General features: G+C 37.5%; 1 protein-coding gene across 3 annotated transcripts in view; it reads left to right on the forward strand.

Annotated features, from left to right (window-relative positions):
• Positions 1-15,613, forward strand: part of IMMP2L (inner mitochondrial membrane peptidase subunit 2) — a 474,097-nt gene that overhangs the window by 356,753 nt on the left and 101,731 nt on the right. For all 3 annotated transcript variants that reach the window (XR_007507694.1, XM_049814274.1, XM_049814275.1), the window contains exon 5: positions 14,634-14,736. Coding sequence is in view for 2 of the 3 variants with exons in the window: in XM_049814274.1 (XP_049670231.1) it covers positions 14,634-14,736 (103 nt within the window). In the remaining variant the exon portion in view is untranslated. The remainder of the gene's footprint in view (positions 1-14,633; positions 14,737-15,613) is intronic.

A 15,613-nucleotide genomic window follows, 5' to 3' on the forward strand; every position in this document is an offset into this window, starting at 1 on the left:
AGATGGGAAACCTCAAAGGATGAAGAGTCTTGCAGTACTGTAATTTGAAAGTTCAGTCTGAAAGAGCATCACCGGTTCCAATGTAGGTGTCTTCTGCAGTCTGATCTACACAGATGTGCTCATATCTTTTAATAGAAGCCATATGAAACCTGTTGTTTCTTAGATCTTTTGAAGCAAGTTTTTCAGGTTAAAATTTGGCAAGTCTAAATCCAAACCAAGCTTTTATGACAATAACTATTCTTGCAGGAGGCAAAGACTGAAAATAAATTAATAAATAAATAATTAAACCCCCTTCTTTCTTGGATTTAGTCTACTTTTAAAATTTCAGGAAGGCTTGTGATGAATGTTACGTGAAATTTCATATTGTTCTTAGCTTCCATTATATTTCCCAAATTAGGACCAGTGTCACATTACATTTATAAAGTCTATTCTGACTGTGTAACTCTTTTCCCTTCATTTTTCCATCAGTTATTTTGGATTTTTTTCTCAGCAGAAAGTATCATGCTGATTTCTAACACATCTTCATTACTATTCAATAAGTTTTCTTACATATCTGAGGTTTAAAAATTGACATATTTGGGAGTTTTAAAACTCATAATCTTAATTTGTATCAAAAAATATACATTTATTTAATAATACAGAGTTAATATTTTTACGGCTTACTTGCAAGATTCTCACTTATCTTTGATAGTAGTGTCCTTTACAAAAGAAAATGCACTTTTAAAGGAAAAGCAATAAAAGGCATCTTTTCGTATTTTTTCTAACAAATGTTAATAGAAGGAAACGTGAAGTTTCACGCTTCCATTGTACAGGGAATAACAACTCTCCCCTTTCCATAAATTAAAAAAAATACATCCTGAAAGCACTTATTAAGTTAAGGTTCCACATTTTGTATATGCTGCCTAAAGCAGATTAGGAAATTTTAATACCTTTAGTTAGTGCTAAGCAATAAAGAAGGTATAACAATTAGCTTCTGTGTGAGAGGTGTGTGGGTGGGGAATTATTTCTTACAGTTGGAGCTAGGCAGAGATATTGCCAGACTCTTTTAGCAGTCACAAGTCTACAAGAATCAGATTTTAACTGAGACAGCTATTCACAATGCTGATCTTCTTACAAGGTTCCAAAAAAACCCCAGATGGAGTATTGTTCTTTGTGATGTGTTAAAACTTCTTTTAGCATTTGCAAATGCCATTCTGACATGAGAAACTGCAAAATCTCTCTTCACTATTTATTAAATAAGCTCTACAGAGTAATGGATCTTAGTTTTTTCTCAGTCCCGAGTAAGTTGTTCTAGAGTCTTTGTAGAGTAGATACCTCACAAAAAGTATTTTGAAAGGCCCTTTTACATCAGCGAGCAAGTATGTTGTCAGTCTTAGGAGGACGGGTTAGGTTGTGCTGAATGTTAACATATCTATCTGGTGCTTCAATAGTACTTTCATTTGTACAGCGCGGTGCCCTGTTTGAGGCTCCGTGGGCTCAGTAAAATCCAGTCCATCTGAATCTCAGCTAAATGCAGACTTGTTGCTATCAGTCCCACTTCTGTCCCGGCCAGAGGTCTGGTACTCCAACAATTCTTTGCTACTTTATGATAAGCAGCTGCCTGTGGACAGAAGTGCCAGGTAGTTTAGCAGACAATGCCTAGACACCAAAATAGATGCAATCAAGAACACCGCTAACGTCTCGTAAAGTCTGAGTGGGGGTTTGACCCCACTCCTCCTTATTGCTGGAGAATGCCATAATCATCAAGCTGTAAGTGCTCGTGGTGACGTTGTGTCCCCGTGCTCGCCTCCAGGACGTGAGGCAAGGATTGAAAGAGCTGGTTGAAATTTAATTGGAAGAGATTCGGAAGGAGAGCAGGCAACAGAGAGAGTAGTTCTAGTCTAGTTGTTAGTGCACCCTTGCTGGAGGGGGAAAAAGGCCTGATCTGTGATCAACCCAGAAGGGTTTGTCTCTGTTTTGATGCAGTAATATCGTATTATAAAATGGGTACCTACATCAGAAGTCTAGAATGACACCGCTATGCAAGCAAGTCTTTTTGTCCTTGATTGCATAGTTTTCCCTGGCTGTGCAATTATCTAGCCTCAACAGTTGGGCTTGACTTCTCTCTTCGTCCTCTGCCTATGTCGAGTGGCTGGGATTCAAAGAACCTTAAGTTGAGGAGGATCCAGGAATCAGAATACAGGAGTTTTAACCTCTAGCCCAGTAACCTCTAGCAGTGATGAAGAGGCACTGCTGCTGTGACCACCTCTATCACCACTTTTCGAAAAAAGAGGGCTACTCCCCAGTCAGCATTTCCTCAGAAGAGGAACAGGCCAACGGGGTTCTCCAAGGCAGTAGATGCCGTGATTTTCCCCTCTGGGATACAAAGAATTTTAAAAACTTTTTTCTCTCCTCCCCTCCTCCTCCTCTCACATTTACATGCACAGAGCACATTTTTTGGAAGCCTGGCATGGCCAGCAACCTCCACCCTGAGGCTGGCAAAACACACAGGACAGGTAACCAAAGGTCAGGCCACAGCCTCTCCCTCGACAGTTTCTGTGGCAGAACTGCTAAGGGAGAGGAGTTGAGTGAGGAGAAAAAGTGAGTTCAAGCAAGAAGAGCTTTATAGAGAGCTTTATTTAATACTTGCAGATTCTGCACACTGGAGTTTAACTGCTGAGTCAACTTCCAAGTTCCACAACTTTTCATCTAGAAAAAAGTTGGACCATCTCCTTTCTTAGGTTAGCGTGTTACTGAGAGGAAAATTTCTACATCGGTTACTGAAACAGGGAAAAAGAAGGTATTGCAGCAGTATGCCATTAAGACCAAACCATCAAGTATGTATATCAGGTGAAATCTTGGTCTTGTTTACAGTACTGTAAGTCTCAGCTGTTCACTTCAAAACAATTGTCTTCCATTCCTTCAAACATGTCTAAAGCTAAAATTTTATCCAGAGCTTTTCCCAGCTGATTCAATATTAATAAAAAGAGGATGTGGGGTGCAAGAATTAATCTTTCTGATAGCAGTAGGTTTTGGTCTCTATTTATCCTCCCCTTCTTACAGGTACAAAATTTCCAATTTGACAATGATGGTGGGGTTTGGTAATTTTACTTAGAGGACCTAGAATAACTAGTAAGTTTTTACCTTGGTGAAATTACAAAGCTAATGATAATGAATCTAACAAATGATTCCCATCTAATATATGATATGATATTGTTAATAGCTCTTAATGATATTAGCAAAAACCTGTCATGTTAATTATCAATATAATTTAGTAGAGAAATGTGAGGAGGTAATGAAATGATACACTCATTTGGTTAATGGGACTTTTATCAAAAGAAGCAAACTGAATAATTTTCATAATCTTAACTTGAAAGGGCACAGTGTTGGCAGTTGGAATTAGACAGATTCGCAAGTGAAAGACTGCAGTAGAGAAAAATAAGATATCGTATGTTTTCTTTTTGCTGAATCAGTAAGCTAGTTAGCCATTTAAATGAAGTGAATGCAACAGATGAGATGTTGCTCTTTTTTTCAACACAAAATTACTGTTTTGTTTTTGTTTTAATTTACCCTGAAAATAATTATGGTTCTTCTGATTAAGAGAATGTGTGGAGCAAAAGAATGCAGTAGTTTCAGTATCTCAAATGGGAGTGACAGATTTGTGTAAAAGTATGTAAGAATATTTATATTCACATACATATTGTATATGCAGTTGTCTTTAGATAATATCCAATGTTGAACAAATTGCAAAATATATATTGATATCAAATTTAGAATTTTCTAATACTTGCTTTAAATAAAAATACTCTCAATACAGTTAGAGGCAGTAATACAAGTTTTATATGGAGACAGACTTTTTTAGTAGGGCCTGTTGCAATAGGAGAAGGGGCAATGGTTTTAAACTAAAAGAGGGTAGATTTAGACTAGATATAAGGAAGACATTTTTTATGACAAGGGTGGTGCAACACTGGAACAGGTTGCTGGGAGAGGTGGTAGATGCCCCATCCCTGGACACACTCAAGGTTAGGTCGGACGGGGCTCTGAGCAACCTGGTCTAGTTGAAGATGTCCCTGCTCACTGCAGAAGGGGTTGGACTAGATGATCTTTAATGGTCCGTTCCGACCCAAACTATTCTATGATGCGGACCTTCAAAGGAATATGGTCCTTGAACAGGTATTCCACAGTATCACCTCCGCAGTATTTTGCTATAGGTTTGATCAATTTGGAAAAAAAAAAAGGAAGACCAGATTCTGAATTTATCTGTGTGATTTCAAACACAGGTTAGCAGAAATCATCCATAGTTTCATTAAAAATTCACCAAAATGACATTTTCCTAAAAGGGTTAAGGAGAGCTGCTGTGGAAAGGATCATAAAATGAGAATGCTGTTAGTACTAGAACAGATGAAACACATGCAGGGAAAATAAAGTGGCACACAATATGAAGAGAGTAGTGTAGAAGACCCAAGAACAAAAGCACACACAAATGTTACAGGAAGAAGGGATAATGTCATCTGTGGGACCGAAGCTACTGCTAGTTGATCGTTCTTAGCAGTAGGAGCAAAATGAGTTCTGCTTTGCAGGAACAAGCAATATTAAATGCTTGAGGTAGCCCCATGGCTCCTGACTATGTAAGCGAAACTCTCAGGAACAGAGGGAAATTCCTGCGCTAAGTGTTATTTGCATGGTGATCTGCAGTGGTCTTTTCCATAGTTTCTGAAGGGACACGGGACAAGTTGAAAAAAATACGGAAGGGCAACATGAGGCTGGAAATGGGAATCATAAAAATTGACTGCAAATGAATACAAAGAAATTCTACCTCAGGAGAAATTATTTCCTCAAAATCCAGATCGCCTGGCATTGCTGGTCGATACTGCTGCTGCAGCTCTACTATTCACAAGACCTAGAAAATAACTTCTGGTACCTGTAGCTTTTTCAACTCAACTCATAGAATGCTTGCCTGTGTAACAGACATTTGTGGTCATGGAATCATTTAGGTCATCGAGTCCAGATGTGTATAATCACACCCAGTGATGTGAATATATACGTATAGGTGAAAGTATCAAATGAGGAGCAAAACCCTGGCCCTTGATATGCAACATATCTTTAAAGCACAGAGTAGAATATGTAAAGAAGGTAAAATACGATCTAGAAATGTTATGACCTCATATAGTTATTGTCATGATTAAATGAAATTATAGCTTTGGGAAAAATTCTTAGTGAATTGTGGAAATAATTAAAAACATCTCCAGAAAGAGATATATGGAGGAGAAGTACGTTGAGATAAAGAGCATATTGTATCATATACATTGATCGTACAAAGCAATAGCAGCTCCATAGCTGCTTACTCATTAAAAAATTTGAGTGTTTTCAGGATATTTTGAAAATGCAGGAAAGGAAGGAAGAAACAGAACATAAAAATGAATTGTGTTTAAATTAACCTTGAACAGAAATTTGAGCAATTATCTGCGAAATTATGTGATAATAAGACAGTTAGAAGCAATGATTCCACCTTCCTTTTGCAGTCTAAGTCTTTGGTGTGTTTTCATCAAATATATCTGGATTCAAAGGTATGATTAACATCTTTTGCTGGGAAACTGATCTGTCAAGGATACCTTTGCTCATAGCAATGATCCCATAAATTCTGTGATTCTCATAAGCAATGATCTCTCATCTTTTCTCTCTTATAATTATTTCTAGTCTCTTCTCTGTTACAGTGCTCTGTCTGGTACAAAATGGGGTGTAATCAAGAGAACTTCAGGCTTGAAATGAGGCTAATATCTCTAGTGGATGAGCTGCCTTGTTCTTTGTCCCTTCAATCATTTTATCATTTTAGATAAATATGCACAATACTGGCACGTACATTTATTTCATTAGACGGCTAGAATAGGTGGTGGAAGAAGTTTTGCAGAAAAGCCTTAAACATTGTGTTTTGGTTTGTGTGGCGGGGTTTTGGTAGCACGGGGTGGCTCCTGTGAGAAGCTGCCAGAAGCTTCCCCGGCTCCAAGTTGGACCCGCCACTGGCCTAAGGCTGAGTCCATCAGCTATGGTGGTAGTGCCTCTGGCAGAACAGATTTAAGAAGGGGAACCTGCAGTGAGTAGTGGGATTGGAATGTGAGAGGAACCCCTCTGCAGATACCGAGGTCAGTGAAGAAGGAGGGGGAGGAAGTGTGCTGGAGGAGGGGATGCCCCTGCAGCTGCTGGTGAGGCGGCAGGCTGTCCCCCCCAGCCCGTGGCAGGGAGCAGGGGAGCAGAGGCCCACCTGCAGCCCGGGGAGAGAGGAGCCCATGCCGGAGCAGGGGTTACCCCCCAAGATGGCCGCCACTCCATGGGAAAGCCTGCGCTGGAGCAGTCTGTGCCTGAAGGACTGCAGCCCGGGGAAGGACTCAGTTGGAGAAGTTCATGGAGGACTGTGCCCCCTGGGAGGGACCCCACGGTGGAGCAGGGGAGGAGTGAGGAGTCCTGCCCCTGAGGAGGAAGGAGCGGCAGAGACAAGGTACGACGGGCTGACCCCAACCCCCATTCCCCGTCCCCCTGCGCCGCCGGAGAGGAGGAGGGAGAGAATTTGGGAATAAAGCTAAGCCCAGGAAGAATGGAGGAGTGGGGCGAAGGTGTTTTAGGATTTGGTTTTACTTCCCATTATCCTGTTCTGATTTGATTGGTAGTAAATTAAATTGATATTTTTTTTTTCCCCAAGTTGAGTCTGTCTCTTGCCCGTGACCGTAAGTGGTGCGTGATCCCTCCCTGTCCTTGTCTCGATCCATGAGTTTTCCTTGTATTTTCTCCTCCCTATCCCACTGGGGCCAGCAGTGGAGGAGCAAGCGAGCGGCTTCGTGGTGCTTTGTTGCCAGCTGGGCTTAAACCACAACACGTTGTTGGCAAATTTTCATTTACAGATTTAGCAATAACAAAAGACTGATTATTTTACAAGAGAAAAAAGTTCAGTTACTGAAAGACTTGAAGGCAAAATCTGATGAATCTCATTAATAAAATGGAAAGTTTGGTAGGCAATCTTGTACATTAATCTGTATTATTTGCGGTACTTTCATCCAAATATGGTAACAATAATGGTGCCATATACTGTGAAATGGAACAAGGATAAATAATGTGTTGTCTGGACTTGATTAACTGTAAATAGTGTTGACTTAAAAATCTTGTTATATGAACTATCAGATATATTTTATGAAGTGTTTAAAAGTTTTTCTAATTCAATTTTTGTTTCTATAGCTAGCTGGTATGTAGACAAACATGTTTAATCTAATTGATGTAGTTTAATTAAGTGGTAGTTTGGTGTGCCTTAAGAAAAAGTGAGATGACATAAATAATGAGATCCATCTTAAAGGTAGCAGAGGACTGCATTGAGGAAGAATATATGGGGTCAGAAGTTAGTCATATAGTTTAAGAAACCTGATTTTATTTTAATGTATATGTGATGCGGGTGATGTGTATTTTCATCTATCTATTTAACTGTATATATAAAATAGATTAAAAAATAGATAGATCAGAATGAAGCTTGCAGAGAATAAGTGGTTCATGAAGTCATAGGTAAAAAAAAAAGCTATTAATATACAAGTGGATGTACAGAATAGATTTCCATACCTTCCTAACTTTCCCTTTTGGTGGGGGGAGATAAGTCTTTGACAAGATAAATTTATCATGCTAAACTTTGAAGAGTAGCTTCTCTACCTGTTTGTAATGTGGCACTATAAATAATTTCTCCCTATCACTGACATGTGCGCATCAAAGTAATCCTCATTCCAATTTTTATAAAAGCAGAGTGCTTTTTGGATGGCAGCATTTTAGAACACTTAACTTAGGCTTATATGTTTACTCACATGAAATTCTTTTTGCCTAGTCATATGTCTGTGAAACTAGCAGTATGTAGTAATTATAATACATAATAAAAATATCAAATATTTTGTAATGCAAGTATAATTTATAAAGCACATCTTGACATAAAATAATGGAAACTCTAAATTAACTTAACAGTGCATGCTTAAGATGTCAATTAATAGTGAATTATTCAATAATCACTGCATGAATTACTGCTTGAAAGCCTAAAGGTTGTACTTCCCCATATTTCAAGCTGGGTCATCACGTTGGTATCTTCTGGCCTTAGAATTAATATTCTCAGTTCTCATTGCTCTGCCAATGTGGTATAAAGAAAGCCCTACTGAAAATGAGATCTAGGTTCTATCAACTCATATAAAGAACAGCTGCATTAGTAATACAAAATTTTGCATGACTACATTTCTTCTGGTTTCAAAATGTTATGGCGTAATTGGCCACATTGCACTGTCCTACAAAATAGTGATATAATCACATTTGTATACCTCACTCAGTGTGATATAGCCATCTGGTAGAAATATAGTTTAAAAGCTACCTGATGCAATACATGATGCATGCTTTTTAAAATTTAACTAACTTTCACACAGCAGGTAATTGGCAAAAAGTATAAATATCAGTATCTGATTAGGCTGCTTTTTAATTTAAGTTGAAAGCCAGTAACTTTCCTGAATATTGTATGTTTTAAAAGTGATTAACTGCTATTTTGAAGAAGCTGGTGAAGCAAGTAATGGCTAAATAATTATTTTGTTTAGAATGACATGCTTTATGAGAAATTATCTAATTAATAAAACAGCGTTACAAACATCTCCCGTACTTTCCATATCAGACTTCTACTTATTCTTAGGACTGCTGAGTCATAGGAACCTGCACTGGGGCATCAGTTCGGTAGGAATGCTTTAGCTGGGAAAAAAGAGATCCCATTTGCAGTTTGGCATCTTGCTTGCTTTAACTGCTTAGCTTATTTATTACAAAAGGTTGTGTTTTTTTCGTATTTCTGTTCAAATGAGGACACCAGTAAATTAGTCTTCATTTTTTCTGAAACTTCAAAATCTTTCCTTGCAAAAGGTGAAACCGACAAGGTTTCAAAAATTGCTCAAAAATTCGCCCAAGTACAGGCAAAGGAAACCTCTGCTTCCTTAACGGCTGCTCCTAATCTCGCTGAGTCAGTCTCTGGTTTCAGATTCTGTCATTTCTGTCATTCCGGTGGGTCTTCTTTTTGGGGTTCCCTTCTCAATATTTCAGATCTGGCAGTGCTCCAGAAGCAGCATCCCAAGCATGAGGTCCGCTCCAGCACTTTCCCAGTACTCAGCTCGGATGCATGTTTTAAAGTTGGGCCTCTCAATAATTGACTGATCTGCAGCTTTTAAGGAAAACATGTTTCGGCTCTGAGGCAAAAGTTAATAGCTGCACACAGCCAGGGAACATTCCCTAACCTATTGACATACTCTTGTGCATAGTCTGTTAACCTGCCCTTCAGAAAAAAAAATTTTAGTTGCTTCACGTACATAACCCTGTCTTCTAAAAGCAACTTATTTAAATGTCAGCTTGTGGTCAAAGGAATATAGTGTATGTAAGGGAAGGATTGACGTAAAAAGACACAGATGGCTGTATGTGTGTGTTGGAAGAGAAAAAGGAGATTTCTTAGGGGCTGGAAGGTGTTTAGTGTCACATGGAAGATTCCCTGTGGTGATACTAATACAATTTACATGATATATTACAATAAGGTTCATGTCTTGGGATCTGGGTGTCACCTGAAATTGAATATCTTACTATTTTTTCATTCTGTGAATTTGATGAAGATGTATGTACATGGAAAACTTACATGTACAGCAATTTATGTTGTGTGGAAAAAGTTGCTCTTGAAGTATGATGGAGACGACCTATTTTACAAGAGAGTTTGTATTTGTTTATTCTCTCCTGTGCAAACAGAGGAAATTATCTAGAGTGTCTGTTTCCTAATGACACCAAAAGGTATGCAGATTGCTGAGACCTTCTGATTTCTCAAGGTCAAATCAAACTGAAGGCAATCATTGCTCATCCAACTTAGCTGAGCCAAGTTGCTTGCTTTGGCACTGGTACCACATCCTACAAAAGCAGATTTTTCTTGCTTGTGGGCAGGTGGTTAGAGTACCATATAGAGCTCATTTTTGACTGTCAAGATTGAAATTATTTCTTAGCCAAGGATAGATATAAGTACATCTGTTAATTATTAAATCATGGAGGAAAAAAACCTTGCAAAGGTTCAAAATGTACATCAGATGTAAGAAAAAAAATAAATCAGAATTTCAGACCAATTTCTGTAAAAATTACTAAAAAGATAAATATAATTCCATTACGTTCTGATCAAGAAAATTATTGCAACTCTCATAGACTCTGTTCTTAAGCTAGTGAGAGTTTAACTACGGTTCGAGCAACAGTAGCATGGGTGGTTATTACTAACCTGTCAAAGACTTCAGTAAAACCTGAAATATTTTTTTTGCACACACCAATAGGTTTTTTTATCAGAATACTATGTATCGAAACCTGGGTATTTTAATGTCTTTGCCTATGCTATTCCTAAAATGAACCTTTAAAATGGGAAGGGTATGAGATTTAAACAGTATTTATTTATTTTTACTTCAAAGATAGTAGGTTTCAGAAAGTGAAAGACTACTCTTGAATAGTAGAGGTTTTGTGAAATTTGGAAGATTGTTCAGTAATTATAACTCATGCTAATGAACTAGATATGAAATTAACAAATACTAAGTTAATTATTACTTGCACCAATCGTTCTCCTAAGAATTCATTCAGACATCTTCTAATTTAAATTAAATACTTCATGTGTGAGAGCTAACAAAGAGGTCAAGATTACAGGCAAAGTCAGAGAAGTGAGACTAAGAAAGAAAAATATTTTTTTCCATTACTTTCAAAATATACAGTACATTATTAACTGCATTTCTTTTGTAGCAAAAGCCTCTCAGAAGGAGTTGATGTAAAATTCCTGATGAGCTAATTGTGCTTTTAATTGATATTTGGCTTGAGGATTTTAGGGTTTGTTGTTGTCATTGTTGAAGAGTGCTAGTAGCATTCCAAAGTCATTTTTCACTTTATATTGTATTAATTTTTCACAGAAGTATCAATCATTACACTTAAAACTGTTAAATATTTACATGGTCCTAAATCTAAAAAGTGGATGGCAGTTGCTTGCAAAGCTTTCCTTAAGAAAAAGGATTGAGTCAACACTTCTCTTTCTTATCAGAAATGATGTTGTATAATTTGTGTTAGTAATTTGGCCTTGTAGCATTGCACAAAAAGATGGGTAATGGTTTTCTTTCAGCATGTCTAGCTAAAATGGTTAGCTAGTGAAATGAATGAATGGTACTTTGTACATTTAGAGCAAGAGCCATATTGCCAATATAGCACACACACGTGGTCTCCTCCTTGCAATTTAAGTCAGAGATTAAAGTGCTTAGTTTCTGCAAGATTCATGTGAGAGAGGAGCAGTGTTACTGACTAATTTTGATTATGAGACCATTTGTGCCCTCTTCATAGGAGAGGAAACTACAAGTCTGGCTTTTTTTGTTCTTAAAAAAAGTCAACATAGTCTTTGCAACAGTAATTAAAAATAACCTACTGTCATTAACTGCATATGGCTTTCTGAAGCCTGTAGCCTGGTTTGCTTGCATGAATGGTTTATTGATCTGTTGTGAAGTAATTCAACAATGAAATTATCTTGAAAATTAAAAACAATATTAAGTAATGGATGATCCAATTTACTGTAACATGAGCTTATTGCTGCAGTTCGTTACTGATTCATGCAGGTAAAACCTCAAGTAAAACTCTGTTTTTAAAATTCACTTGCATTCCACAGGACAGTTTTTTGCAGGAGGATTGCTAAAGTGAATGCAAAGTCCCTAGATAACTGTCCTATGCAAATACTACAGTCATATTTTGAAGGAATTGTCTTAGAAAAATAGATTTTCTTGCCTCTCTTTTGTTCATGGGTATACAGGTACTGATTGTTTATGATGTATCTTGACTTTTTTTCTATTGGACCTACATGTGGGAAAAATCTGATGATTTATATACCCTATACATGAAATGGCAGAAGGTTTTACATTTATCTGCTGAGCTTACAGAGGGATTTATCCATGCAGTATCAGTCCTATCTATTAAAGTAGGTAATTAGAACTGCTGCTTCTGTTTCTTTTCCATTTCTTTTTTTCTCCCCTATTCCCTTAATACATTTATTAACATCATCAATTTTAATTCTATTTCCTCTGAGTCAAACCTTCTTGTGTACAATCATCTGCTTTTTCAATATGAGAATTCGTACATAATTCCTCTTTAATCACTGTAAGAGACTTTATTTTTGCATAATTGTAGAAATTTTTCTGGTTTATGACGGTTATTTCAAGAGTAGTAAAGAAATATGTATTTTCCTATGTTGTAGAAATAATAAAAAGAACCACTGATAATCACTGCATTCTGTAATCTTTTTCCTTTTGCCTTAGGCCTTAAAGAAGACACTATAGACCTCTGTTAAGCCTTTCTATTTTCACAGGGTCTCTGCAAACCTCTGCAAGACCTATCCATGCAGACCAAATTTTTTCCATTTTTGTTTCTAAGTACTTACTGCAAAAGCTTTTTCTTTTTCTTTTCTTTTCTTTTTTTTTTCCTTCCTATTAGTGATTTCCTAATCATGATAAAGGAGGAGATTATTTGGGGGTAGGAGATTGTGTCTGGTCTGAGATGGAGTCGCTGACTGGCATTTACCATATTATTTTCCTGACATTTATGAAGTAAACATGTCAGCAGAATTAACTTTCAAATCTTTTCACCCTTCTGGTGAAATTCAGTCTTGTGCTTGAAGTCTGTAAAGGTAGAAAACTTTATCACAATCTACTCTCCTATATTCAGGAAGATTAATGGAAGAGAAAACTAAAGATTTTTGGAGCTACTGTTTGCCTTTATCACTGATGGAAGATACTAATTTAATAATTTTCAGAGTGTCAAATCAGACAGAACAGAATTAATGGCCAGCTTCTCTCAACCTATATCTTAAAACATGTTTCTAGTAAAATATAGTCTCATATGGTACGTTATAAAAGAAATTATCAGTAGGACAAAGCATTATGGAAGCTCAAAACATAAATAATTTCCCTGTCCAGACTGTATGCCATATTTCTTTGGGGGGGGGGGGGGGGGGGGAAGAGGAAGGAATTGCATAATTAAATTATTACAGAACTACTCTTTGTGTTTAAGAAATCACATATTTACTAACTCAAGAAAGTTTTGCGTTTTGGTTTTTTTTAACAGTTTAGGAACTCAGTCTTGAATACTGTGTAATATGAAACCGTTCTAAAGAAAGATGAAAACTTTTCAGCTTCCAGTGAAAGTACAGGAAGAACCTCCATTAGAATATAGCTCTGGCATGCTCATACATTTAGCTGCCACAAAAAGCTGTTTGAAAAAGCACTGGTTGGATTTTGTGTCTTGCAAAGTAAATAATTATTTTTATTTGACTAATAAAGTTAATAAATTGCACTTTTGAGGATTCCTTATTCCTCTACTATTTCATGGTCTCCAGGTTATTAATTAGCTTGTCCTTATAACATCCTCACCACCCCCACCACCCCCCCCCCCCCCCCCCAAGCCAAAAACCACTCATCAAAACCAGTTTTCCCCTTTTGATTTGTGAACATCCCTGTTCAGTGCTGTTGCACAGTTCAGCTGAATCTCCTGGTGAAGGCGATTTTCTCTCTTCAGTTGATTTTCGTTAGTTCTGGAGTGTGCTCCTTCTGCTTGCTGCTTTAGGGGCATATCTTCCAGACAGTGAAAAGTGATGAGCAGCTGGAGGCAACAAGCTAGATCAAAAGTCTGTTTCTGTCTATGGACAGACTTGGTTATCCAAAACGAAATAAGAGGTATCGCTATCCATAGTCCTGTCTGTAAATGCTTCATCGTGGTAATAATTCAGTGTGCATGATAAAATCACTTCTCTGCATGAATAATTGCACAATAACAGATGCCATCCGAAAGAAAGCAAAAGTGTATGGTAAAAGGCAGACTGGAATTGTGAAAATGACAGCTACTGGGGAACTAAATACAGGAATTTTGCATACTCTGCGCCTCAGCTTTAGGACTTACCTGTAGTTTGTCATTTTTTGTAATATCAGGACATGCTGAGGCACTGCTTCAGTGTGAATTTCTGTGCAGAATGGCTTGAATCATCAATGTCATTTTTTTGCAGCCCTTGGCCTTCTCTTAGAGGTTTCCTTTAAGTCTATCCTGTTTAGCTTGTTACAGCTGAAGAAATCCTACCCCCAGGTCGTAAGCATTACAGGAATCCAAGCTCCGAATCGGAGACCAGTTCAGATATGCCAGACTATTTATGATGAGTACCTAATGCTACCCCAGAAGAAAAGCATTCTCAATACAATATCTTTATGCGTCTGCAACATGTGTCCACTGGCATTTGCCTGCGATAAAATCTGATGGTTCAAAGAATTGTTACTACAGAGATGGAAATAAGAATCCCTTAATTATATTTAACTGAAAAGCCTCTCATTCCCTGTTGTGATGTGATTTCTGCCAAAACAACGTAGTAAACAGGCCCTGATAGTGCAACTAGCTCATACAAAATTGTTATATATTTTGACTTCGAGTAGCTCTGTTGAAGTCTAAAAGACTTCAGCGCAGATTTTTTTAAGCAAGTGTTGGATGGTATGCAAGGTCAAATTCCAAAACCATAAATATGTGAATTTTCCTAACAAAACACTGTAAATTTTTCTTTTTAACTGATGAGCCGTTTTTGCAATTCTTTTTAGAACCATTGGTTACAAAAAGAAGTATGTGAAAGTTCCACATGGGCATATTTGGGTGGAAGGTGATCACCATGGACACAGCTTTGACAGCAATGCTTTTGGCCCGGTAAGTCAATTCTCTGTATATCATTTACACCTTGCAACTGAAAAGCAGTGCGTGTCTCCTGGGTCCTTTGTGCAACACAGCAAGTATGAATTGACTGTGATTGTATTTTTATTATTTTTGTGAGCATTGTTGGACTTTATAAAGTGTCTTGGTCAGCAGAGGTTGAGTTTGCTCTTAACTATTATAAAAAGAATAAAGACTCCTTTTCATTCCCCCACGTGGAGGAGAAGTGGTAGAGATTTTAAATTTGGAGGGATGTACTGGAGGAGTAGGCAGAGGGTGAGCCAGCTCCCCATAGCTGACAGATGCTCCCCGAGGACATGTTGCCAGCTGATGTAATTTGGAATGGTTCCCTCCTGGGAGCTCGGTCTTGCTTTAGTGCCAGTGCTGGGATAAAGAATTAGGAAACTGTAACTGTGCTTATTAAGTGCTAACTGTTAAACAGGTCTGTGGATGATGGTAGAGATATTTCAAAACTTTCCCAAAAATAAATATTTAAGTTTTCTTTGTATAGGGCCATTTTCATATTGAATAAAGACAAAATGTGACCTGAAAAATCTGTTTCTTGACTAGTAAAAATGTGCATCTGTTGATCAGGAAGACAGTAAATGCTTTCTCTGCACTCCAGTTTTGGTTTGATTTTGGTTTTGTTACACTTTGTGTAGATTCCTGTTCTTGTTTTAACTTAATCTGGCATATAGGAAATAGTTGCATAAACTGTTCATCGTGCTGTGGAAATATAGGTCCTTTCTGCCCTATTCCATATGCAGGTTTTTGACGTGTCTTTAAGAGAGAATGCTCTTCTAATATTATAAAAAAACCTCTGGTTGTCACAGGGGAGTTGTCAAGGCTGGGTTTTTTCCACTCTTATGCATTT

This window comes from Accipiter gentilis, chromosome 11 (genome assembly GCF_929443795.1).
Source record: "Accipiter gentilis chromosome 11, bAccGen1.1, whole genome shotgun sequence".
NCBI classification, from domain to species: Eukaryota; Metazoa; Chordata; class Aves; order Accipitriformes; family Accipitridae; genus Astur; species Astur gentilis.